This window comes from Nicotiana attenuata, unplaced genomic scaffold, assembly GCF_001879085.1.
Source record: "Nicotiana attenuata strain UT unplaced genomic scaffold, NIATTr2, whole genome shotgun sequence".
Classification (NCBI taxonomy): Eukaryota; Viridiplantae; Streptophyta; class Magnoliopsida; order Solanales; family Solanaceae; genus Nicotiana; species Nicotiana attenuata.
The window spans coordinates 36,342-64,036 of record NW_017675584.1 but is presented as its reverse complement, the minus strand read 5'-3'; the positions used below and the strand labels follow the sequence as shown (position 1 = coordinate 64,036).

Sequence of the window (27,695 nt, the reverse complement as noted above, 5' to 3'; positions counted from 1 at the left end):
TTCCCAATGTAGCCAGCTATTTCCTCCAATGTCGGGGTAAGCTCACAATCCGAAAAATGGAACACATTATGTGCTGGGTCCCAACATGTGACCAGTGCTCTAATAATATCTCCCCGAGGCACAATATCGAGCAATCCGGTAAGCCCTTTCAAATGTTTCTTACTGCATCTTGCCCTTCTCCGCCTAAATCGTTCCACCACAGACGTAACTCCAAAGGGATTTTATGCATGATTGAAAATAATTCATTTTAAGTCGTGCTCATCCTGCACATTTATTAAGGTGATTTTAATCACTTATTTTGAACTAAAAGAGAAAAGTGGCACAACCTCTGTTCAAATTTCCAACTTAAGCAAACAGCCGGTATTGCGGGTACGGCCTTTCAACAGTTCGTAAAGAAGATTTCTAAGGCTGTGCCCGCTAACCGTTGGGAAATGACTCAAGATGGCCGTTCTTGCAAAAACAGCCTTCCGGCGCCCTTTTAGGGACATTCGGCTAGTTTAACAAAATGGCGGCACCCGACTTATTCATGACGAAATTAAAAAATTTGGCATTTTTGGCTATTTGTGAAAAGGGGAGGTTGGACCCGATGAGGGTTGCCTACGTATCTCACATCTGGTGAGAATCAAACCAGCGTAGTTCGGGCAAGTAAAACTAACTATTTCTGAAAACTAAACTCGTTTTGTTTTTCTTCTTCATTCATTTTTTTTTCCTTTTTTTGTTTTTTTTTCTTGTTTTGGCAAATACGCTACTTCTGAAAGCAAGACTCCTTTTTTTTTTTTATATTTTCCTTTTCAGTGGCAAATAAAATAAACTAATTTGAAAATAAAACTCTTTTTGTTTTTCTTTTTCCATAAAAAAAAATACCTTTCTTTTTTTTTCTTTCAATTTTCTCGAAAATCCGGCGGAATTTCGGCACTACTTGGACATTGGTTTTTCTAATATAGGTAATTAACTCTCTACACTGCTATTTTCTCTTTTTCTCTTTTTGTTTTTTTTTTCCAAAAATTTTTTTTAAATATTCAAAGCCGGTCAGCATGCGAGTCCAAAACAAATAAATGCACAAGTAGGATGCATTAGGATGGTCCATTATTCCGGGTACACCTGTCCTAGACGGACCCAACCCCTGTGTTGAGTCCCCTAAGTCAAAATGCACGTGATGCAAATAAGCGTTCCTACTAGGGATCCGGCATGAAGTCAAGTTCTTCTAGGTTCAAAACCTGGGTATGTGTTCTAGACTGTGTACCCGAGCGGACAACTCGAGTCGAGGAGGGGGCTACGTACCGGGAACCAAAAGGCCATCCGGCTTAGTAACTTGTCCGGCCTCTTTCTTATTTCAGGGTATTGACACTAACAGAATAGGGAGTCTCAACCAGTAAGCACATCCCCGGAGGTGAGAAAAGAAGGGTCTCGGCACAATTTATATATATACAATTCAGATAATAGCAAAGCGGTAAAAAGCAACATTTTGCACATTTAGCATGAAACATGCAGGAAAATCAGATGAAGCCAAATACAACAATATATCTAAGCTCGAATTCTGAACCCTGAACCAAAGTTCTGGGTTCTTATCCCCAGCAGAGTCGCCAGAGCTGTCACACCTCCCTTTTCACTACACCCGCATAAAGAGGGTATGATAAAGGGAGTTATTTCCAACTTGAAGTGACAATCGGAACGGGATTTATTATTAAGATTTCAGAGTCGCCACTTGGGAGATTAAGGGTGTCCCAAGTCACCAGTAGAATCCCGACCCGAGGAAATTATGACTCTGTTATCAGTCCGCAAACCAGAAATCCAGGTAAGGAATTCTGTTAACCCGGGAGAAGGTGTTAGGCATTCCCGGGTTCCGTGGTTCTAGCACGGTCGCTTAATTGTCATATTTGATTTTATCTGATTCCGAAACATGTTCTAACTTACGTGCCCTTTATTAGTAAACCACTTTTATTGTTATTTTAATAAGAATTGCAACGTCGTGAAAATGCGCCTCGAACCACGTTGCACCAGTGCACCCGTGATTATTAACACATTTCGACTTCGTTGAGATTTGGATTTGGGTCACATGAATGTGCACCCGTAATTACGAAGGTAAGATTAATTAAATCGCGTGCCTAAAGAGACTATCGCATTATTGTCTTTGGGGAAGGCCGTGAAATTCGCTAAACGATCTATCCCGAAGTCTAAGTATTTAACTTAAACATTTATCGAGGGACTCGCGATTTATATATTTGCTTAGCGAGGCTCATCTCATTTATTTCTAAAATCGACCTAGAAGAACTGAGACTCTCTAGTAAGTATTCTACTAACAAGAGAAGGCCCCAATTAATTAGTATGTCCATGTATTATTGCCAAGGTATTCAAATAGGTATTGAACTTAAACAAAATACCCCAAGGAAATGTTCAGTTTTGTGGGCCTTAAAACAGGCCCTTAAGAGAAATCAGGCCCCAAAATAGGCCTTAAACGTTCAGTGAATGAATGTTGTCCAGACATAGGCCTTGTAGTAAGCCTAATAAGGAGACATTACCAATCTCAAAATCAGCCTAGCCTGAAAGCAGGCCTGACCTCGTATCCTTGTCACAGTTGGGTTGCTCGCTTGGCCCAGACTTGGACACAAAGGCACTACTTTTGAATCTGGGCCTGTGTCGAATGAGCCGAAGCTCAAACTGTGTAAATCAAGCCACTGGCCTGGAGATCAAAGAGCAATAAGAAGAAGAGAAGATCAGCAGCAATAACAGTTCTCAGCGGCCAACCAAGAATGAATTCAAAATCCAGTAACAAATCAATTGACACAGCAAGTTCAGGAACAGATTTGCAATTTCAGTGACAGATCAAACACAGCAACAATTTCTAGCACTGATGCAATTCAAATCCAGCTTGAATTTCTCAAAAACCAACCAATAATAGCTCAGATAGATCCCAAACTCTATTTGCAGTAATTCTTAAGTATAGAATAGAACACTGGAAAAACCAGATCGTTTCTGATCTTAATGCCAATATAACAGTATTATTTTGAGGGAATTCTAGGCTCCCAGAACTGGTAGAATGCCTTTTTNCAGAGGAAATTTCACGCCAAATCAAACACAAAGACCAATCGAGACAGCTTGAATAGTACCAAACCAATCAACACAGCTTGAACAGACCAACACTTGACCCAAAATCAGCTTATATGAGTCTAATTCCACTTGAAAACAAATCAGCGAATGACTGAAACTTCAGCAGCCTAGGATCAGTCCAATTTCACTATCTAAGAGCTGAAGTTATCCTGAAATTTCTAACGGAGCAATACTTTTTTTTTGATTTTTTGAAGGTTTTCTATTGTTTTTGGGTTTTTGACTATTTGATTTTCAAATCAAATCTGGAGATTAGAGAGAAAGTTATGAATGGGAGTTTTGGAGGCTGAACACTTTGGGATTTCTTAGGCTGAAAGCTCCAAAAAAAAACCAACCCCCTCCTCGAGGCAATTCAATGCCTATTTATAGGCAAACAAAAATGCTAGAAACTTCTATCACTTACCCTCCCCTAAATAAGACCTAAATTTGCCCACATGTGACCTCCCTAGTATAATTTTATTCCTCTTTGCTGATTCCCCAAACTACCCTTACCCCTTCCCTGAACTAAACCAAATAATTAACTGCCCGAATTCCCTTTTGTTTCTGATTAACCAACGGACTAGTCTTAATTAACTACCATTAATCCTAAACCAATCAATCGAGCCAAATATTTCTGCCCAAAGCTAAAATCAAGCCAATAGACTAATCAAGACCAAAACATAATCAAACTAATCTAAAGATAAAGAAACAACTATAAGCAAAACACAACCAAAATAACAGTAAAAGTCAACAAAGAACAAACAGAAATTAAACATTAAGAAGCTGAGCCCTAAACTTCAACATGCAGAATAACGGAAAATGAGAAAGAAATTAATTAAGAAAAATGAAAACAAGAAACTTACTAATAATAGGAACTCCGGCCAGCCGCCGACGTCCGAATCTTTCAAGATTTTTGACATGTAACATCCCCAACCATGTGTTTTCACAAGAAAACACCTGGTTAAGGATATTACGGTCCAAAATCACAAAGATTTTGGGTTAGGGTTCTTGGCCGAAAAATTAAAAAAAATCAAATTCGAACTGTTCCGGCCAGATTCGAGGAACACGTCTTGGGTATTAGGGACGAGAAGGTTAAGGCGAGTCTATGGTGTAAATTCGGGGTCATTTGGCATAGGTGACGCACTGGCCGGAAAACTTCAAACGGATATTCGAAGCTTTCTGGGTAGATTCGAGGTATAGGAACATGGGGAATGGAAAGAGGAGGTTGGGGGGAATCGATGGTGTTAATTTGGCGGTCATCGGCGTTGGTTGCGTTTCCCGCCGGCGAGGGATTCCGGCGAGGATTAGGGCTGGTACGAGGAAGACCAGTTTGGTCTTTGATTTTAATTAATCCAAACGACCGTTTAATATTTACCCTCAAAAAATCATGGGCCGTCGGATGAGAGGGAAATCAAGGGCTGGGATTACTGATTCCTCAAAACGGCGTCGTTTCGGGTGAGCTGGGGGCTGGACCGGGCGGGGGTATTGGGCCTGGGTGTGGGAAGGGAATTAATTCCCTTGGGCTGGAAGGCAACGAGCCCAATTTTGGGCATCCTATTCTTTTTTCTTCCCTTTCCTTATTTATTCAAATCTCTTTAATTATTTCTCTCTTTTTATTCTTTTTCTATTTTGTAGTTTTTTATAATTTTTTGTTGATTTATAAAGATTGCAGAAATAAAAATAAAAATTAAACTAAACTAATTAATGCCTAGAATTACTTTAAAACTATTTTGCGACAATTTCACAATTAAAGCAAAAAAAAATGCTAAAGTGAACTATTTTTGTCATTTTTCATATCTTATTTTAAAACAACTTAATCCCTAATTAATAGTAAAATATGAAATAAAATCTTAAATGCAGATGCATATTTTTTGTATTTTATATGAATTAACATGCACAAACAAAATGCAAACAATTATCAAAAAATGAAACAAAAATGCACAAAAATTGTAAAAATAAAGAAAAATCTTTTTGTTCGAATTTTGTGGGAATAATTCATATATAGGGAAAAAATCACGTGCTCACAGCTGGTTCATCGATAGCCATATCAGCAGCAGACCTCTCAAGGTCGACCACATCGGGAATGGTCTCATTAATTTCGGTAGTCGGTTGGGAAGTAGAAGCGCCCTTTGGGGGAACGAATTTGGAGGTTTTAGCCATTGATGTCTGAAAAAGCTTGAAAAAGATAGAGAAAAAGTTGAAATTTGAAAGCTCAAATGTGTTGGGTTGGATAGAGAATGAGTGAAAGCTTGCAATTTACTGAGGAATCTCGAGCAACGAATGTAAAATTACTAAAGTATAAAACGAAAGGGCGTGATGAAATCCTGGAGGTACGAGGGTAGAAGTTTGGACGTAATGTGTAAATGAACGAAGGAGGGAATATTTATAGGGGCTCCACGATGTTTCGCGTCCAAGGACAACCAACCGACGGCTGACACGCAGTTGAGGTCATAATGACATGACTGACGAGACGTTTTGAGTTTTTTGTCGTCTCTGTCGCGACGTATTGAAGAAGGAATCGAGGAGCTCATGTCATTTCTCGTCAACTTACTCTCTGAGAAACGAGGGGACTATCTGTATACGGGTAAAACCGAGCTCATGCAACACCTAGGCTTCCGATAAGATAAAGTAGCCGGAGATATGATGATGAGAAACTGGAATCGAGGCAAGGGTCTTATCAAGTCAGAGTCCGGGGGCGTGACACCCACCCTCGAGAATATCGGGGCCATGATCCGGAATCGGTCTAAATCCCAAAAGACCTCGGAGGACGTCGTCGGGCAACCAACCACGACCAATAGAAGGTCGTGATATCCGCGACCGGCCAGATATCACGGCGCAGTCTCGACACGCATAAAATTATACTTAGGGTAAAACTACCCTACTATATAAAGGGGAGTCTGATTATTCATTGGACACGTTGTAACGCACGCATACCAAGGCAATAAACTATTATTTTCTTTGTTCTTATTCTTGTTCATCAGTGCTGGTCACTGTGAGTCCGGATCGAGGGTGGATATTTTATTGAGGCTGGAATCATTCTCCTTACGTGGTTTGAATTTACTATATCCTTATTTATTGAACCTAAAATAACTTATTGTTTGTGTCGAATTAATCCGCGACATATCCTTAAAATCACTTACAAATTCAATTGTTATCCATTTTTCAAAGTAAACAGAGAGATTACGGGTCTAACTAAATGACTCTTAGTCCGTCTTAGCTAGGAATGAAATAAAAGCGGAGGTCATCAGAACAAAAAGACATTCGTTTACATAGAGATAGAGTGTAGGCACAGATATATGTCTCTTATTAATTTTTTTTTTTTTCGGTTTCAAATTCGTAATTCGGATACCAAGGGTTTTTCTTGTTTATTGAGAGTGTGAAAATACAAACTGCATTGGTGTGAATTGTCATGTATAGTCATAAATTTATATTTCACCTTTAATTGAAATAGCCTACATTACATAAGTTATAATAGTATACTTTTGGCATGTGTTAAAAGGCTCCTTCCTTTCTTAAACTAGAGGAGAGGAGAGTCAACACTACCATTATATAAAAGAGTTTAAGTTATCTATGTCGTCTGTCTAAAAAATTATTTACACTATTAAATCATTCGAAAGATATTTGCATGTAAATCTCCTTAAATGAAAATAAATTTATAATCTTGAAAAGAAGACAGATTAGTTACCTGCTATAATAGATAAAAATGTTCTGATGTTATAGAAATTCTGATAGTGTATATAACATTAACATAAACTCTAATTTGATAATGGAAGAAGTGCATTTTAAACTGTATGGACCAATCGGACAAAAGCATCCAAAGCGTTTACGTCAAAGCAGCTAAGCGATTGAGCACAGAGGCGGGTCCAGGATTTAAATTCTATGAACCCATTATATATTTAAAGTTATGTGTTCAAATCTATTATTTTTGCAATGATAACGAATTTTTATACATAAATTTCTACTCCGCGTCGAAAGTTATGGGTTCAATTGAACCCGTAGCTCTCACACTGCATCCGCCTCTGATTGAGCATTAATTTTATATCATCGTTTTAAAACAAATTTAATAGGTCGAAATCTTGAAACGGATTACACTAGGAATATGACTGATCAGACTAATTCCTAACCTTTCCTCAAGTAGGTAAAAGATATCCTTGTCTTAATTGTTTTAAGCTGCGACGGCATGCGTGTGTATATGAAGATATTCATTTTCAATGGTACCACAAGCAGCAGCCAAAGCCTAGCTAGGACAACAGGGTAGATGATGATCCCAGTTACGCTGTGGACCTGTTTGGCAAGTGGCTTATGGCTTCAGATTTTGGTATTTTTGGGATACAAGAATTGAATACAGCCGAGTTTCACTCTTGGAAGCGACTGTTGGTTGTCAATTCTTGTGTCTAACGTCAACCATCCCAGCTACTTTAGTCTAAGATATAAAGAAAACACAAGATTATCGTGGGCCAAAAAGAAGACGATATTGAATATCTAAGAAGAATTTTCGTCTAGACGTTTCAAACTTGAATTTCTTATTTTGCCATATTCAGCATCTTTTTTTCTCTGAATTGTGGAACTTAACTGTTTCCTATCATGGCATATGCATTGACGTTTGCTAGTTGAGAACACTGGTGGGAAGTGTTGACGTAGAGGGTCAAGCTTGCACTGTTTGGCCAGATTAGCTAGTTCAGAAAAATGTCTCATGATAATTGCTCGTACGACTTGGAAGTATGTTAAGTTATATGTGTTGGTATTACTGTGTTAAAAATCAGAAAATCAGAGAAGAAGAGAAATATTAGTTTAATAAACAAAACAAAAAAAATAATTCCGAGCCCACAAGTTGCTTGTGTGTCCTTAAGGAATTTAATCCCCTCACTGTTGCCCAAGGTTTTGGATTAATTCCTCCCAGGATAAAACGGAATAACTATTCTGCAATACTGGCAATCGAAATTACAGAATTTCAGCGAACTCAACAGACGGAGCAAATCACACTTGACACTTATGTTAATTTGAAAATAATGCAAATAGAAAAGAGGGGAGAAATTTTCAGATTTTTCCATGTCTTAAAAATGAGGCCAAGCCTCTAAATTTATAGACAAAGGAAGGGTGAGATGGAGAGGTGCAATCCAAAAGGTGCCTCTTCCATTTCCCATTCACATCCTTTAAAGAAAAACGCAACAATCCCCCACATGAATGGGGAATGGGCATATGTGTAAAAACATGCATGAAAATACAGTGTGATTCACAAGTAAGGATTAATCGCATCTGGATAAGTAGGTTTCCCTTTGAACTTTCCGTAGTGAACTTATGTCGGATATACTCGGTCAATCGGTAGATTTGATATCTTTGAACCGTCGAGCTTTGGTGTATACCTAGACAACCATAAGTCACACAATCAACCCTTAACCGTCTTTGGTTCTCACTATTGTGTTCGTTTCAGCCATGAACACCACCTGGTTCATAAGTGCGTAGAGAATTGGCCTTACAGAATTCTCCTTGAAGCGGCTTACACTTCACACTTAGATAGGTGATTTCTAAATGTGTTATCCCGTAGATACACTATTTGATATACCCTGTATCAAACTTAGAAACCATTAAAAAGTCTTAACTCTTTATCCTTGGTACTGAACATTGTCTCATCACGAGAATGGACCAAAAAGAAATTTTATTTGACAATGTTGAACCGTCATTAGTGACTTTGTTTGAGCTTCTTGAACCTAGATCTTGGGATCTCCAGTCTTCTAGGTAGAGTTACCACCACAATGACTTGTCCTCGGCCATAGTCACATTCCCCTCGATGATCTTTCAACTACCTCTCTAGTTAGGCCTTTTATAAGTGGATCCGACACATTATCGCTTGACTTTACATAGTCAATTATGATAATTCCCCTAGAGAGTAGTTGCCTAACGGTTTTATGTCTTCGTCATATATGACAAAATTTTTCGTTATACATAATGCTCCCAGCCCTTCCTATTGTCGCTTTACTATCACAATGTATACATATAGGTGCCAAAAGTTTGGGCCAAAATGGAATATCTTCCAAGAAATTCCAGAGCCATTCAGCTTCTTCACCGGCCTTGTCTAAGGCTATAAACTCAGCCTCCGCTGTAGAGAGGTCAATGCACATTTATTTGGACAATTTCCAAGACATCGCTCCTCCATCGACTGTTTAGAATTGGTTGAATCGGTGATCTAATTTGCATCACTATACCCCTCTATTATCACGGGATACTTATTGTAGTACAAAGCATAATTTGGAGTATATTTCAAATATTTCAAAACTCGTTTTATTGTTATGAAAGTTCAATGCAAACTTTCTTATATCGTAGACTAATACGTCTCGACTTTCAATTGCATATCAGATTATTGACTACACTTAATGTAGTAATAGTATATTATAACAACAGCTGAATGATTGGCATCAGTTGTGACCACAACCTTTTAATATATAACACATTTATCAATCACTCCGTCATTTTCAAGCATTTGTATGTTATTTATTCATACGCCTATATGATATGCAAATTATAGCACCTCCATTCATGAAACAAATCCAACTTGCAATGGATTTTGGTCATGTTCATCGGTTGGTTCACCTCATTATAGACCAACGTATTAATACGTTCGTTCACGAACGGTCATGTCCATACAAAAACGTACAGACGTATCTTTCTATAAAAAGTCACAACCTTCAAAGTGACATCATTTCATAAAAGAACTATAAATTTTTCAATAAAGAAAATGATCTTTCGAGAAAGGTACGTGACCAACTTCCGAATTAGTAGTTTCATCAACTAGTCTTCATTAAGACTAAACAACCGAAGAATTTACCAACTACTATATTAATAGGGTTCAAAAATTATATCATTTAGACATTACGTCTAACATTGGCTTTTGTCATGCATAAGCTAAAAGCCCCCACATTTTAAAAATTTCATCAACATATTATTTACATATAATCAAATGATGACTATATGACTTGAAGTATTCTTAACGTAAAGACATTTGTTTACACTAATTAATTGTTGAAACCATTTGACAATAATATTTGGTCAAATCTCGCATGTCATTGTTTGGGTGCTTGTCTTAGTCTGTAAAGTGACTTAACAAGTCGACACACCTTCTTTTCTTTTCCAGGAACCACGAACCCTTCAGGTTGTTCCATATAAATTTCTTCCTCAAATATCCATTTAAGAAGGTTGACTTTACGTCCATCAGATGGATTTCAAGACCATATACGGCGGCTAACGCTATTACCATCCGAATAGATGTAATTCTCGTTACCGGTGAGCAAAGTAATCAAGACCTTATCATTGTCTTAATCCTTAATCAATCTTGCCTTATGTTTGTCAATAGTACCATCTCTTGAAAATCCATTTGGAACCCAATGGTTCGTTCCCTAAAGTAAGATCAACTAACTCCCAAGTATGGTTATTTAATATGGATTCTATCTCACTATTGACTGCTTCTTTTCGAGAAAGATACAATTTATTTCAAAGTTTGAAGCTTATTTTCCGACAAGAATGTCAGAAAATTTGATCCAATGGAAGTAGTTGTCCTTTGACATTTACTACTCTTGGATTCACCTCATTAGGTGTACTTCCTTTGCTTCTTCCCGATGTCGATTAGATATTTCACTAGACGACTCACATTCCTTTATATACGGATAAATACTCTAAAAGAATTCAGCATTATCTGATTCGATTACCGTATTAATATGAATGTTGGGATTTTCTGATTTATGAATCAGAAAATGATATGCCTTACTATTTGTTGCATATCTTATGAAAACGCAATCAATAATCTCCGGTCCCATCTTTACCGTTTTGGTTTTAGGAACTTGCACTTTAACTAAGCACCCCCATACTTTAAAATATTTACGTTGGGCTTTATTCCATTCCATTTCTCATAGTAAGAATAACTTTCCCCCCTCAAGTTCTGGGGTAAATCAGAACTTATCAACAAGACATTCATCATCTCCTTTAACGTTCTATTCTTCCTTTTCGCAATTCCATTAGATTGCGGTGAGTAAAAGGCAGTACTTTGGTGAATGATGTTATATTCCAAACATATTTCTTCTAAAGGAGATTCATATTTGATGCCCCTATTACTTTGTAGAGCCAACCACAAGAACTGTTGTTTATGTCACGACAAAGCCAGAATAAATGGTGAAGTTTTTAATCTTCAAACCAATCTGACACAATCAGAATTAATAAACGGTGAAGTTTTTAATCATCAAACCGAATGATATCTAATATAACCAGATCTAATAGACGGTGAAGTTTTTAATCTTCAAACCGAGTATATGTGACACAATCAAATTTAATAAACGATGACGTTTTTAATCTTCAAACCGAATAATAAATTCGAGTAGAGAATCACTAAGATTTTAATCTCCAAAACGAGTATAAAGTCACTTAGACTTTAATTTCCGACAAATGAGTAGAAAGTCACGATGACTTTAATCTCAACGAACAAGTACAAAATCACGCAGATTTTGATCTCGAAGCCGGAGTAAAAAATCACGAAGATTTTAGTCTCCAAAATCAGGGGTATAAAATCACAAGAATTTTAATTCCATTTCCAAATGGTTTTCCAACTAAACCATTGTAACACTCAAATATTTCAACAGTTTGATATATTTTCTTATCAAACAAACATATGTAATTTCTTTACATATATTATATTCATGATCTCAAAAATACTTTCAAGTATTAATATAAGCCTAATTTATATGCCAAGGTGCCAATTTCATTTGGTAAGCCGAATAACAATTTTCCTTAAAAAAATAAATTATTCCTAATCCTAGCATACAAATAGGATATATTTTGAGATCATCAAATAAACATCCACCCTAATATTTATTTTAAAAAAAAAAATTGTATCTCATCAATCATAAAGGGTAGAAAACTAAATATGAGTAGAGCAAAGAAAGTAGAACCCGATTTGTAGCCACTTATTTTCTCCTCGAATCATCGCCTCAACTGTTATAGGACTTTTCTTTATCTATTGGGATCAACAATTTCCTGTCTTCCGGTTTTTTCGAAAATATCCCACTTAGAAATTTGTTGTTATCCAATTTTCTCGTATCAACTGGCCCTTTCAATGACTCCAAGCAATGGCAAGTTTGAAGAAAGTTTCTCATCCTCAAACGCTGGACAAATTTCAATTGAGGTATTGCAGAATCTTTAATTGAACTATTGAAAGTAATGCCTCTCGTTCTACCCCATATATACTTATGAGAAGTTTTGTGATATCTCCTTCGCCTTTTGGCCTGCGGCAAGCGGATGGAGACATTGGACCGCCAAACGCCAGCATCTAAACCAACTTAATTTGGCCTTTTGACTTTTGAATACCAATTTAATCTTGATAATATCATCGTCCAGTAAACGAATAACTTGTCTCTTTTTGCCAAAGTCTATTTCCTTCACTTCGTTAAAGCAAAATGCAGCAGTTGTGAACGGGTGTGAAAGAAAAATAACCACAAACTTGATCTCACAAGTGGCGTCACAAAGTTTTGCAGAATTTGTTTCTTCAGAAGACAATTGACTGTGTCATATTGTTAACTTGAAATGAAAGAAAACTCAACTAATATGTGAAATTACTTCGTTCATTGTGTCAGGACAAAATAACACCCTTATGGAGTATTTGAGCCTTATTCACGTTGAGTTGTAAAATCTTAGCAATCATACACCATCAACCATTTTTGCCAGAAGGCTTAACAACTTAACTGTTATATTAAAGTGACCAATTAGCAAAAATTACATTTGTTCTCAGGGATGAAATTATTAAAATTCCAACTGCCATCACTCGAAACCACATCTTTAAATTGGGCAAAATCTTACATTAATCTATGGCAGAGAACATAACAATTTGATGCCTTAGCTCTATCCAATGTGTCAAGGGATTGACAAAGGACTTAAGCATAATTAGCCCTGATTTTCTTTGATGCAGAGAGTTTCAATTTTCTCGTGGAACAAATTCCAACACTTCAATGTCTCTTTCTCATTTAGTCTCCAACACTCAAACGTCAGACGAACACAAAACATAGTAATTAAATATTTTAAGATTGTTGGTATTACTGTGTTAAAAATCAGAAAATCAGAGAAGAAGAGAAACATTAGTTTAATAAAGAAAACAGAAAAAATAATTCCGAGCCCACAAGTTGCTTGTGTGTCCTTAAGAATTTAATCCCCTCACTGTTGCCCAAGGTTTTGGATTAATTTCTCCCATGATAGAACGGAATAACTATTCTGCAATACTGGCAATCGAAATTATAGAATTTCAGCGAACTCAACAGACGAAGCAAATCACACTTGACACTTATGTTAATTTGAAAATAATGCAAATAGAAAAGAGGGGAGAAATTTTTAGATTTTTCCATGTCTTAAAAATGAGGCCAAGCCTCTAAATTTATAGACAAAGGAAGGGTGAGACGGAGAGGTGCAATCTAAAAGGTGCCTCTTCCATTTCCCATTCACATCCTTTAAAGAAAAACGCAACAATATGTAGGAGACATTATTGGTTAAGAAATTGGAATGGTCCACACACTGGTCTTTAAGCATTTTCTCAATGTGGTGACTATGGTCCCTACTGGTTGAGTACTTAATTTTACTTTTGCCATAAGATATGTAATGTCAGAAAGTCCACTAAAATAAGGAGATATTACTGAAACATTGTAAGACATCAAAAGTCCTATCCTTATGCCTGTGCTTAATTTTATACTTTTTCTCATGTAGTGTTTGAGAATAGAAGAAGAATGAAGTGTCCGTGTACTTGTGCACTTAAGAATTCCAAAGTGTCATAGCTAGCTATTTGGGAAGTAAATACGAAAAACTCTTTATACTTTAACTCTCACCTTTTCTCTTTCATGCTAACAAAAGACTAGATTTCTTCTGCGAAATTCACCGTACCAAGTTACGTGTAAGTTCAACATAACAGACTGAACAAATTCGCAGATGGTATTTTTGTAAGATTTTGAGCCCTATTTTCCAAATGAATCGACCACGTCCTCCTACTTTATTTTAAAATCAGGTCTTTCTTTATATTTCCTGCTAAACCTTGTAAATGTCCATCTCCTTTAAATTAAACATTGTGAATGTCTTTCTTTTCCCACTTTACTAATTTTCCCTCTAAGGCGGACCAAGCAACGACGGGCACGGGAGGAAGAAACCTCATAAAAGACACTCCGATAAATTCTTAGGTCCTTTTAATTTAAGAAGAACAGAGGGTAGATTATACACTACACAAGTTAACGTCAATAAAGTGATACTCATGAGGCTAGAATATGGAACCGGCAATGGAAAAGGACATCACAGAATTCCATTGCCTTTGCCAGCTGAGTGGTGTTTCCCATTTTCTTGTTTCCACACTGCAAATCTATCAGTTAGTTCAACCAACTTCCGAAATTTTTCTTGCCGCAATCGTTGTGGAGTCTCCTTTTGTTGTTGTTACTTCTTAATCGAATTTTATCAAGTTCCGCCCATGTTTGACATATATGTTTTGTTAAAGTGAATGTACTTTTTCAAAGGAAAATAAGGCATGTTTAGCAAAAATTCTCCACAACCAATACGAAGCAGAAAGTAGATCTTGGGTCTTTGGCTGTGACTTCACTTGCAAAATTAAAGTCATTATTTGCACGTTTGTAGTCTGCTCATCAATTTTTGAGGAAATAGAACTTTAATATTAATATTAAATAAATCTATAATATTGAAAAACTTATTTAAAAAGTTTTCAAGTTAAATAACACTCATAGTTTTCATTAACAAAACTTTAATTTTGTTTATGTCCAATACTCATTTAGAAATTGGAGTTGTGTTTGGACATGAATATGGATTGGAGATTTGAATTTATGTGAGAGATTTATAGCCTGTTTGGCTATGCTGGAGAAATCAGCTTATTTGGAGAGAAGCAGTTTGTGTTTGGCTAATTACTCTGGAAAGCACTTTTGAGTAATATGTATTTGACCAAGCTTTTCAGAAAGTGCTTTTAAGTATCAAATTATGAATAAGGACATGAATAGATATTACTTAATAGTTAATATTATAAGTAAATAAATAATCTCAAATTTTGTTACTACATGCAATAATTAGTTAAATCTTTTCATTTTATTTAAGTAAAATATGAAAATAAAATTACAAAATACTTAATTCTTTTAATATAAGTTAAATATATTAAAAATCTTTCAACAAATATAAAAGTATTCACCCCTAAAGTCACTATATATTAGAAAGTTATCCTAAAAATAAGAAAAAATATTTATACATTAATATCCTAAGTATTATGCTTAATGATTATTTTGGTATATACTATATTTTGTTAAGGGCATTTTTGGTAAGAAGAAAAGTCAAAACTGTTTCTGCTTCTGCTTTTGGGAAAAAACTACTTTTTTCTGATTCTTAGAAACTGTTTCTACTTCTTCCCAAAAGCATTTTTCCCCCAAAAAAGTTTGGCCAAACACCTCAAATTAGGGAGAAAAAATGCTTTTGGCCTTTTGAGAAGCTTGGCCAAACAGGCTATTAGAATGAAAGTTGTGAAAAATAACTTTTTAGAGTTTTTCGAATTCCGAAAAGTTCCGGAATTCAACTTCAAGTTTGATTTGAAATTTTCATAATCAAATAATGATTCCGGAAAAAGTTAAAAAAAATCCAAAAAAGAAAATGAACTTTTTTATGGTTCATTTTTTATTGGGCAAACGAGCCCTTAAAATGCCTTGAACCTTTTTTTGGAAGACGCTTATATGCTATTCATAAGATTTCATAAAAAGATTCGAATTTGCTTTTCTTATGAGAAAAGATTACTTAAAAAATAATTTATAAAGGATGTGGTCCCAGCACTTCCTCCGTACATTGGCCCGGACAACAGACGTACCTTTACACGTACACATCTTTAGGCTTCTCACTTTATAAATACTAGCGCTCTCTGCTTACTCTGCCTCACAGCTCAACCAAAACCAAATCCACCTTCAATTTTCCGATTTCTGTTTCTTCTCAAACCACTACTTCAATTTTCTGATTTCTATTTCTTCTCAAACCACTACATATATTGTAATTTTAGCAGTTCCAGCTTTTAATTAAACTGAAGTTGTTTCTTGCATTGAATGTTGGAAGGAGAGAGTTCGAATTATTGTTACAGAAAGAATGGCGGAGAATCAATATTATGCACCTTCCCATTCAGACCCATCTCGGCCTTCACTAGGCTTCCCGCTGGGCACTGCCCTCCTCTTGCTCATCATTTTCAGCTTGAGCGGAATCTTTTCTTGCTGCTACCATTGGGACAAACTCCGCTCTCTCCGTCGATCTTTTTCCGACGGTACGGATCTCGAAGCCGGTGATGACCCTTCTTCTTTGAAATCTAAAGCCCACATGGTAAGATTTCATCAATTCCCTCTTCAAACGACACAAAATCAATCGACTAATAACGATAACTTCCAGTTTAATTGGGTTGGTTATATAAATCTTTCGTATCCGTTTCATTTTATTGGAATTCATGTCTAATAATCCATTGCAATATATCCTCTTTCTTTCTCTGGTTTGGGACCGACGGCTGGCAGAGTTCATCTAGCTACACATAATAAAGTCCAAATTACTTCATTGCTATTTTACTGGACTGTAGTTTAAAAAAATTTAAAAAGAAAGCTTCTATTACATAGTATTAAAGTAGCTTTAAAACTTGTGATGACTACAAGAATATGTCAGTTTATAACTTAAGGGGTGATTTCGTTAGGGATAATGGTGGAATATCACCATTTTAGTGTAAAAGTTATTTCGGAATTAGCCAACATCTCAAACTAAATATGGAAATTTTATCTCAAAATTATTATTCTTATCTCATATACCAAATAACCCCTATGAGATTAAAATATCTCTAGAGTTAGTTGTACATATTGCTTACTAGGTTGAATAATTGTTTTTCCTTTCGAAGTGTCAAATATAAAAACTGTCATTCTATTTGAATAACCTAAAAAAAGAAAGAAATCTGAATTATCTTCTTGCTCTGTTTTGCAGAATTGGAAGCAAAACCAAATATCAAATATGCCGGCGGTGTTGATGCCTGGAGATCAAGTACCAAAGTTCATAGCATTGCCATGTCCATGTCAGCCTCTCCGGCCAGGAAAGGTAGTTGTAGAGATGCAACCGCCGCTGCCGCCTTCTCCTCCGAAGCCACTTCATATGGCAGTCGCAGTACCTTTCTATTAGAAAAGCTACCACGGAAACTTTAGAACTGGACCAGTAATTGGTTGCGTGTATAGTGGCATAGTGGAATATAGTGAATTGTAGTTCAATCAAATTCGTAATGTTTTTTACTTGTAAATATTAATGCACTTTGAGCAATTTTCTAGTACGGCTTTTAGTTTACTCTTCGCGGTTGCTGTGTAATGCTTCGTACCATGGAGGTCGTATCTAAAATCTTTTACCGTGGTGTTTGGTGAAAGGGTTTAAAGTTATACTGTGTAATGTCTCTACGACAACATCCATATATTTTACCTCTTTATAACAGCTTTTTTCCTACAACAGCAACAACCATATTTATAGCTAGTAGAACGCTCTTTGTAAAATTATCTCTCTATAACAACTATATAAAATCTTTAAGATTACTGATAACAATTCTAAAAATATCCCATACAATCTTTTCCATTGAAAAAAGTTTCTATCTTGCATAAGACATAAGATTTGAAGATCTGCACATGATATATTTTCATTGGATTCTTTTTTGCTGAAAAATTTGACACGAATCTTCGTCAATTCAAGCATATATAGGTGTATAACAGTCATTCGCTATAAAAAGTCAAAGAATCTCGGAACAAACGACGCTATTATAGAGAGGTTTGACTGTATATATTTTATGCGTAAAGAATTAATTTGTACGCTATTAAATTATTTTATTTTTGTGAAATTGAAAGATAGACGAGAGAGACACGAGCTCAGTGTGAGCTCTAACGGAGGAAACACGGAGTATACAGAGAAGGAGAGAACACGAGTGAAGTTGCTAGAAAGGGAGCTGGTTCATTCATTTTTAACAACTCAATTGAAAAATACAATTAATGTCCCTATTTATAATATCTACTAACACTATAACTTACTAACACTCTTACTAACTAATGACAGCTCATTAGCTAACTCTACTAACTATACTAACTAATGTAATTGATGTACAAGTACTGAATAAAAGAATAAATACAATATTATGTATGAGTAATCTCAACACCATCCCCCTCTGTCCCCCCCCCCCCCCCCACCAAGTTGGAGGTGAGGGGCTCACTGCGAACTTGTCAAGAAGTGTGGAATGCTTGATTCCTGTTAGAGACATGGTAAAAATGTCAGTCAATTGGTCATTGGTAGGAGCATGGTGAAGGGAAATTAATCCTTCCTACAGTTGGTCTCACACAAAGTAGCAGTCCACTTCAATATGCTTCATACGCTCGTGGAAAACTGGATTCCTTGCTATGTGTAGGGCAATTTGACTGTCGCAGAATATAGGAATGGGCAAGGCTAGAGGAACAGTGAGTTCAGCTAGAAGCCTGGCTAGCCAGACAAGTTCTCCAACAACCATCCTAGCTGATTTGTATTCAGCTTCTGCAGAGGATAAGGAAATGGTGGACTGCTTCTTAGATTTCCAAACTGATGGGCTATCACCAAGTAATACTATGTAGCCATTGACTGATTTTTTGGATTGGGAACAAGTAGCCCAATCAGAGTCACATAAGGCTTTCACTCTGTAATCCACATCATTACTAAGGAAAATTCTCAAGGATGGATCACCTTTCAAGTACCTTAAGACATGATATGCAGCCTTAAAATGTGGCTCTCTAGACTTTGCATGAATTGACTAAGATGTTGTACATTGTATGCAATGTCTAGCCTAGTATTAGTGAGGAAGTTGAGCTTTCCAATCAGCATCCTGTAATAGGAGGGATCTGTCAATAGAGCTCCATCATCAGCTTTTAATTTCATAGAAGAATCCAGAGGAGAAGTCATAGGAGGACAATCTATACAGCCAAACTCTTTCAAAAGATCCATAGTGAACTTCTTCTGTGACATTAAGACTCCTTTCTCTGTGCATTGAACTTCCAACCTAGGAAGTAATGAAGTCTCCCTGGGTCCTTTATCTTGAAAGTGTTGTGTAGGAAGTTCTTCAAGGACTCAATCTCCTGTAGATGAGTGCTTGTGACAACAACATTATCTACATGGACATCCACAAATACCACTGATCCTTCAGTCTTCTTATAGAACAGAGAATAATCAAGCATTGAGTGAGTGTACCCCCTTGAACATAGTGCTTCAGTTAATTTTTCATACCACTATTTGCTTGCTTGTTCGAGTCCATACAGGAGCTTGTTTAATTTGCACACTAAACCTGGTCTCTCCATAACCAGACCTAGTGGTACCTCCACGTACACTTCTTCATGGAGATCTCCATGGAGAAATGCATTAGTAACATCTAATTGTAGAACCTCCCAACCCTTCTTGATTATTGTTGCTATTAAGGCCCTCACAGTTGTCATTTTCACTACTGGTGAGAAGGTTTCTGTATAGTCTATCCTAGCTTGTTGTGTGTAGCCCTTAAAACCACTAGTCTTGCTTTAAACCTTTTTATGCTACTATCTGCTTTATGTTTGATTTTATACACCCATCTACACCCCTATTGTCTTCTTCCCAATTGGAGGAGGGACTAGATCCCAAGTCTTATTTGCATACAATGCTTGGAATTCTTGATTCATTCCTGCTTGCCAAGCAGGCTTCACAGCAGCTTCCTCATATGAACTAGGTTCACATTCATGTAAGACAGCTTCCATCAAATGCTGACTGGTGGAATTTAGGGCATTGAACAAATTATGATAAAGTTTGGGCATAGAAGTGGTGAAGGAAAAGGATTGTGTACTTTGGCTATCATTTGAAGGGGATGACTGGTTTTGGTGAGTACGTTGTAGTTTAGAAATTGCATGCTCAAATCTTTAAGGTAAGTAAGAATTTTCAAGGTTTTGGAAGGTCTATTATGATCTAAAGCCTAAATGTTTTGGTCTTGAGTTGAGACATTTGGACTGTCAGCAGCAGGAAGAGTTCCTGATGTTTGACTGCTCAAGGGTGACAGAGAAACTCCTGAGTTATTATCAAAAGAAATAGGTTGAGGTGACATTGGATCTAATTCAGACAGTGGTTCATCCCTAGTCAAGTTCCCTGGTGACACTTCATGGTGATTTTCATTCACTAAGTGTGGAATGCTCCTTATATCATTGGAAGGAAAAAAAACATCTGATAAATGTGACATCATTTGAGGAAATGAAGGGAATACCTTACTAGGACTAGTAGATAATGCAAATGGAAACACACTTTTATAGAACACTACATCTCTTGAAATACTTATTTTTTTTGTGGCCAGATTTAGTACTTATAGCCTTTTGTCCGAAAAGGATATCCCACAAAAACATGGGGAATAGATCTTGGTTCAAACTTATCTTTGTGGGTTTTGAGAGTGGTAGGAAAGCATAAACACCCAAAACTTCTAAGATGGGAATAACTTGGTTTCTTTAGGTACAGTAGTTCAAATGGACATTTAGTTTTGAGTGATGAAGAGGGTATTCTATTTATCAGATAGGTAGATGTCAATATACACTCTCTCCAATATTGCATAGACAATTTAGACTGATATAAGAGTGCCCTGGCTGTTTCTAATAGGTATTTATATTTTCTTTCCACCACACCATATTGTTGTAGTGTATATGGATATGTTTTTTGATGTATGATGCCCTTTGATTGAAAAAATGAGATGGCTTCAAGACTGGTGAACTCAAGGCCATTATTAGTTCTTATAGTTTTGATACTAGTGTTGAATTAATTTTCTATCATGGCAGAAAAGGCCTTGATAGTGTGCAAGGAATTGCTTTTACAGCTCAACAAATGAGTCCATGTGGACCTGCTGTAATCATTCACAAGGGTGATGAAGTATTTATATTTGTTGTGTGTTGTAACATGATATGGACCCCACAGATTAATGTGTAATAACTCAAAGACCTTAGTGGTTAGTGTTGTTCTTTCTAGGAAAGGCAATCTGGTTTGTCTTGCCATTGGATAGATAGGGCAAAGAAAAGGCTGTTTAGGTGCAAATTTAACAGGCATGGAGGAACCCCTTCATTTTGACAAAATGCACATTTTCTAATAATCTGTTATGCCACAAAAGATCAAGCAAATTCTTTGTAGTAGAGGAGATATCAGACAAACAAGAATCACTTTTATTACTTGAGCTATTTACAGAATGATGCAAATGTGGAAGAGAACTACTTTTATCATTACTATGAGATGGAGCGACCAAAGTAGATGCAACAGGAATGGTAGAATCTGGCTTATTTGTGCTAGCTAACTAAGAAAAAGAAAATGAACTAGATGTGTTAAATGCAACCTCATCTTTATTACTAGTAAGACATGGATAGGATGCACTAGAAAAATAAGAGGAAGTAGAACCAGTGTTGTAGTTGTTTGAATGGTGTAACTACAGGCCGGTCTTGGCCTTACCAATCTCCAGTGGCCTCTTCAGTGAAGGGCCCTATAGAAGAATACAAACAAATTTGGTAACTATCACAATACAATCAAGTTGAACTGCTAGGGAATGGATTGATATTAAATTGAACCTCGAACTGGGGACAAAGAGGACCTTTTTGAGACTGAACCTAGGACTTAGAATTACATCACCAATCAGTGTCACCTTAAATTTGTAGCCATTGGGTAGAGTAACTAGGTATGGGTAAACTAAAGTTTTGATATTGGTTAGTAGTGATTTATTATATATCATATGGTTTGTGGCTCTAGAGTCAAGAATCCAAGAGTCAACACTTGAATTAGAATTATCACACAATTGATCACTAGAGTCAAAATGAGTAGAGCATGTTGAGATACTTGCAAAGTTCCTCCATTTATGGTAGTGTTTGTGGATTTGTCTCCTCCTCCTTGAAAGCTTTTCAAGATGTTGAGTAGCTGTCCATATTGCTCCTTAGTTAAATTATGCATAGTTCGACCGTGTTCCTGACCCTGAGAGTCATTTCCATCATCCTTCATTGCAGCACCTTCACTTGATGATCCAAACACATTTCCTGTAATCCTTCTTCCTTTATTGAACTTGGAATTTTGTGGGAATCCATGAAGTTTGTAGCTTTTTTCCTTAGTGTGTCCTGGCCTTTTGCAGTAGTCACAGAACAACCGAGGTCTATTATTGAACTGATTCCCTCTATATCTACTGTTTGTGTTATTGTTCCCCTGTTGAGTATAGTTTGTTCTGAAATTATTATTTCCTGGTCCAGTTGCATTCAAGGAAGCAGGTTCCATTGAAAAGTGATTACTCGGCTTTACTTCCCTTTGCTTCTCCTCTTGAATAAGAATAGAAAAAGCTTGTGCTATTGTTGGGAGTGAATTCATCATCAAAATGCTTCCTCTTATCACAGTGTACACCTCGTTAAGCCCCATCAGAAACTGAATCAGTCTTCTTTCTTGCTCAGCTTTGTGCATGTTTTCTTTAGCTCCACATGTGCATTTGCAATCACACTTAGCATGTATGTTCAGTGTGTTGAGTTCCTCCCAAAGTTTCTTCATTTTTGTGTAATATCCAGTGATGTCCAAATTCCCTTGACTCAAATCATTTATCTCCTTATGGAGCTGATACAATTTAGCACCATTAGTCCGATCATACCTGTCTTCCAATTCCTGCCAAAGTTCTCTGGCATCATTAACGTACTATAGGTTGTCTGCTAAGTCCTTAGACAGTGAATTTAATATCCACGAAATCACCATATCGTTGCACCATTCCCATTGGTCGAGAGTAGTAGAGTCAGGATCTGGTTATTTACATTTTCCGGTGATGAAGCCTACTTTATTTTTCACGGAGAGTGCTCGTAGGATTCCTCTTCTCCATGATCTATAGCCAGTTCTATCAAAAGCCACCAGGACTAACATAGATCCAGCTCTTTCCAACGGATGCATGTACAGCGGACTTGTAGAATCTAGGGTTGTCTTATCCGTCACCGAAATTTCGTCATCTCCGACCATGATTTAGTTCACCAAAGATGAAATATTTTCTAGCAAAAACGAATCACTGGTCAATAGACTAATCGATCGATTTTTACACAGCAACCCTAATTCCCAAAATCAGCAAACAATTTCTGTTTGTATGAGAGAAAAATCAAAATATGAGACAACGAGACTCTAGGGCTAATACCTGTGCTCTGATACCATGTGAAATTGAAAGATAGACGAGAGAGACACGAGCTCAGTGTGAGCTCTTGTAACGATCCGACCGGTCGTTTTGAGATTTTGCACTTTGATCGTCAGCTCTCGGGCATGACTTGCCCCGTGTGGTGTATTATGACTTATATAAATCGTTGGTTTTGGTTTCAGGTTAATCGGAATGAATTTGGAAGAACAGTTCCCAGTTTGAAGCTTGAAATTTGAAAGGTTTGACCAAAAATTTGACTTGTTTGTATATGATCTCGGGTCAGAATTTTTATGATTTGGTTAGCTCCGTTAAGTGATTTGGGACTTAGGAGCGTGATCGGAATGTGTTTTGGAGGTCCGGTGTAGAATTAGGCTTGAATTGGCGAAAGTTAATTTTTGGCGTTTTCCGGTTGATAGGTGAGATTTTGATATAGGGGTCGGAATGGAATTTCTGGAAGTTGCAGTAGCTTCGTTATGTCATTTGAAACGTGTGTGCAAAATTTCAGGTCATTCGGACGTGGTTTGGTTGGGTTTTTGATCAAAAGTAGAATTCGGAAGATTTTTAGAAACTTAGGCTTGAATCCGATGTGTTTTGGTTGATTTGATGTTGTTTGAAGTGTTTTGATGATCGAAAAAGTTTGAATAAGGTATTAGGATATGTTGGTGCCTTTGGTTGAGGTCCCGGGGGCCTCGGGTGAGTTTCGGGTGGTCAATCGGATCATTTTGAAGTTGGAAAAATTGCAGAAGTTGCAGGTTCAGCTATTGCAGGTTTTTACTCTTCGCGTTCGCAAGTGGACCCCCGCGTTCGCGAAGAGTCAGTGGAGGTCAGTGGAAGATTAGCCTTCGCATTCGTGATCTGGGCTCCGCGTTCACGAATGGATGGATTCTCGTTCATCGCGTTCGCGATATGGAAGTCGCGTTCGCGTAGGGTCTTTTTGGTCAGCTGGTCTGAGGTCGTGTTTGTTATTCGCGTTCGCGAGAGAGGGTGTGCGATCGCGAAGGGTAAGCCTAAGGAACCATCGCATTCGCGATGGTCATGTCGCGTTCGCATAGAGGAAAAATTGGTCAAGGTAAGTTTGTGCTTCGCGAACGCGAGGGTTTGACCGCGTTCGCGAAGAAGGAAAATATGCCTGGGCAGAATGTTTTTAAGCTTGTCTTGTCCGCGATTTCTAGGCTTATTTCCTCCATAGTTGATCATTTTGGGAGCTTTTTTGAAGGAGATTGAAGAGGGATTCAAGGGGAATTACTTTGAGGTAAGATTCTTGGACTAAGAACTCGATTATTATGTCAATTCCACCTAGAAAATCATGAAATCTAAGCCAAAAGTTGGAGAGCTAGGGCTTAAATTGGAGACCAAACATTTGGGATTTGAAGGGTCATTTGTAGATGGATTTTGATGTTCTTGGTATGTATGAACTCGTGGGGAGATGGGGAATCTATTGGTGTAAAAATTTCTGAGTTTTAAGACGTGGGCCCGGGGGTCCGGTTTTGGTAATTTCGGGATTTGTGCCCTTTATTGATTGTTTTCGCTTGGGCTTTGTTCCCTTGGCATATTTTGACGTTCTCGTTCTGATTTTAGATAGATTCGACGCGCGTGGAGGCCGATTCGAGGGGCAAAGGCATCGCGAGCTAGAGATTTAGCCGGTTCGAGGTGAGTAATGATTGTAAATGATGTTCGGAGGGTTTGAAACCCCGGATTGCACATCATAGTGCTATATTGAGGTGAGGCACACGTTTGATGACGAGCGTGGGGTCGTAAACTATTGGGGATTATGACTTGGTCTGTCCCGATTGATGATTTTACCGCGTATTTGATTGAAAAATTATTTGCTATCATTGTTTTTTGGGTTGAATGCCATATTTGGGCTTCGAGCCAATTATTTGAACCCTTCGGGGATTTTTGTTGATATTTCCTCACTGTTTTGACTTTATACTTCAACTCAATCATGTTATTTTCCACTGTTTCCAAAACTCAGCCATGTTCACTCAGTTTTAATACTCAAATGATATTTAAATGATGTTTTGGGCTGAAAAATACTGTTTTACTGTTGCCCGAGAGGCTTACGTGATTTTGATTGAGTAAGGCCGAGGGCCTGTGTTGTGAGGATATCTTTTGGGTCGGGTTGCACGCTGCAGCGGTGATACATTGATATTGATTATGAGGCCGAGGGCCTGAGATTGTACGCCACGAGGTGGCTTGATATTGATTATGAGGCCAAGGGCCTGAGATTGTACGCCATGAGCTGGCTTGTTATTGATATGAGGTCAAGAGCCTGTTTATGATGCCACGAGATGGCTTGATATTGCGCGTGGGCTGTAAGGGGCCCCTCCAGGAGTCTGCACACCCCCAGTGAGCGCGGGTACCCATTGTGATGTGAGATATAGCCCGAGGGGCTGGTATGTTTCTATGTTATTGCTCGAGGGGATGGTACTGTTCTGAGATATTGTCCGAGGGGCGGATTTGTTGACATTGTGCCCGAGGGGCGAACCTTATGTGCTTATCTTTCTTATTTGCCTGTCATTTACCTGTTTAATTGTGTATTTGTGCCCGAGGGGCGGATTTCTGTGCTTATCTGCACTAGTTGTTCTGCATTCATTTGCGTAACTGTTGAAAAAGTCATTTTCAAAGAAGTTTAAACTGAGCTAAGATGTTTTAAGAGATTTTACAACTTCATTGCTTTCTTACTGGTTTCTGAATTGCTTCTATACAGCATGTTGATGCACTTTTCGTGATTTCTTACCATTCAGACTTTAGTTATGATTATTACTCACTGAGTTGGAGTACTCACTTTACTCCCTGCACCTTGTGTGCAGATTCAGGTATTCTACACCCGGTAGCGGGTTTTGGCTGATCGGAGGCAGAGTTATCGGAGTTTAGCAAGGTAGCTGCCGGCGTTCGCAACACTGCTTTTCTCCCTCTTTATTTCATTAGTCTGTATTTTGTGCACTTCGGACTTTTAGTTGTATTCAGACCTTAGTAGATGCTCGTGACTTGTGACACCCCGGTTAGGGCTGTGTTGGGTTGTACTTCCGCATTTTATTAATATTATCCGCTACTTAGTATCATTAAATCATGTTTTAGACTGTTTTATGTTGTTTAACTGTGTTAAAAAGTGAATTGGGTTTAATTGGCTGGCCTTGTCTTCACGTGAGGCGCCATCACGACCGGGTTCGGGTTTAGGGTCGTGACAAGTTGGTATCAGAGCCTAGGTTAGATAGGTCTCACGAGTCATGAACAGGTTTAGTAGAGTCTCGCGGATTGGTACGGAGGCGTCTGTATTTATCCTCGAGAGGCTGCAGAACCTTTAGGAAAAACTTCACATTCTTGAATTCTTATCGTGCGTCCTTGATTTAGCTTGAAAAGTAACTCTTGAAATTCCTTCCACGCATTCGTATGCGCGAACGAGCGCTCACTATCAGATGTGCATCGATGGCTTGTGATTCCCTAATTGAGGGGTGAGATGTGATCTCCATGTGCTGATGTTGGGCCAGTCTGGAGGACTCGAGGCCGGATTTTGCCTATAGCTTGAGCACCGGGGTGCTGATTGTGTGAGCACGTGTTTCTGGAACTACATGTTCTTTTGTGTCCTTATTAAGGGGAGTAATGACTGGATAGTTACGTTATGAGGGTGATGTGACTGCGAGATGCATTCGTATGATTTGGAAGCGACGAGAAGGGTCTGCTGGAGGATAGAAGGACTATTAGGTGCTTGATTTCCGTCTTGATTCGAGTTATAGCCCCGAGTTATGGGCGTGTTAAGATTCTTTCATGTTTCCTAGTTGGGACTGGAGTAAATTTCATGTTGCGATATGAGTCCAGACTCAGGAAGACTAAGTGACTGCGTAATGTTTATGAAGGTGGAAGGTATACAGAAATGTTAGTTTGAGGCAAACAGGTGAGTTATCTCCTGCGGAGTGTTCGAAAGTTGTGTGATCCTTACGTTGTTTGTTAGAAGATCCCATTTTCAAGTGAAATATATGTGTTTAAATTTAAATTTTGGTCGCTTAAGAGAGTGGGTTTAACTGTTACGAGGGTGAATGCGATATATGCAGAAGATTTAAAGTACTAAATGGTCTGTGTTTCACGAGCTGATGAAGGATTGAGTTTAATCTCACTATGGTATTATGGCAGCAATAGAGTATATGCATTATGAGTTATTGTGTGTGTTTCGATCTATGGCTTCGAACCAAGTGGGGGAGTCTGCTATTGAGTTGTTGATTGCACGGTTATGTGCTGCATTGGTTCTGGTTGGAGGCGTGCTGGTGAGTCAGTTATGGCCTACGGAGATTGAGACCGAGGATGGCTCGAGTGAAGGAAAATTCTTGGTAAAGGTTATAGCATGCTTCATAGGTGTGTGAGAATTCACGGAATATCTTGAGTTGTTGTGGGTAAGTAATGCTCGGTGCATAGAATAGGAAGT

At 37.7% G+C, this 27,695-nt stretch overlaps 2 protein-coding genes across 2 annotated transcripts; one reads left to right on the top strand and one right to left on the bottom strand.

The window, feature by feature from the left end:
• Positions 1-16,011: 16,011 nt before the first annotated feature.
• On the top strand, positions 16,012-17,589 carry LOC109220229 (uncharacterized protein At5g65660-like). Its single transcript, XM_019384686.1, has 2 exons — positions 16,012-16,443; positions 17,083-17,589. Exons 1-2 carry the CDS (start codon positions 16,216-16,218, stop codon positions 17,272-17,274), a joined length of 420 nt encoding a protein of 139 aa, XP_019240231.1. The 5' UTR covers positions 16,012-16,215; the 3' UTR covers positions 17,275-17,589.
• A 2,120-nt stretch (positions 17,590-19,709) lies between these two features.
• LOC109220227 lies at positions 19,710-23,109 on the bottom strand. Its single transcript, XM_019384685.1, has 4 exons — positions 22,933-23,109; positions 21,967-22,767; positions 21,567-21,616; positions 19,710-19,881 (listed from the first exon to the last, which is right to left on the bottom strand). Exons 1-4 carry the CDS (start codon positions 23,107-23,109, stop codon positions 19,710-19,712), a joined length of 1,200 nt encoding a protein of 399 aa, XP_019240230.1.
• Positions 23,110-27,695: the final 4,586 nt, after the last annotated feature.

Excerpts from the sequence above, each read along its gene's own strand:
- LOC109220229 (XM_019384686.1), top strand. The coding sequence starts at position 16,216 with ATGGCGGAGAATCAATATTATGCACCTTCCCATTCAGACCCATCTCGG. Across the intron at positions 16,444-17,082 it reads TGAAATCTAAAGCCCACATG|AATTGGAAGCAAAACCAAAT; the intron begins GTAAGATTTCAT and ends TCTGTTTTGCAG.
- LOC109220227 (XM_019384685.1), bottom strand. The coding sequence starts at position 23,109 with ATGGTCGGAGATGACGAAATTTCGGTGACGGATAAGACAACCCTAGAT. Across the intron at positions 22,768-22,932 it reads CACTCTCCGTGAAAAATAAA|GAATTGGAAGACAGGTATGA; the intron begins GTAGGCTTCATC and ends GAACTTTGGCAG. Across the intron at positions 19,882-21,566 it reads GGTAAGGCCAAGACCGGCCT|TCAGCATTTGATGGAAGCTG; the intron begins GTAGTTACACCA and ends AAATTCCACCAG.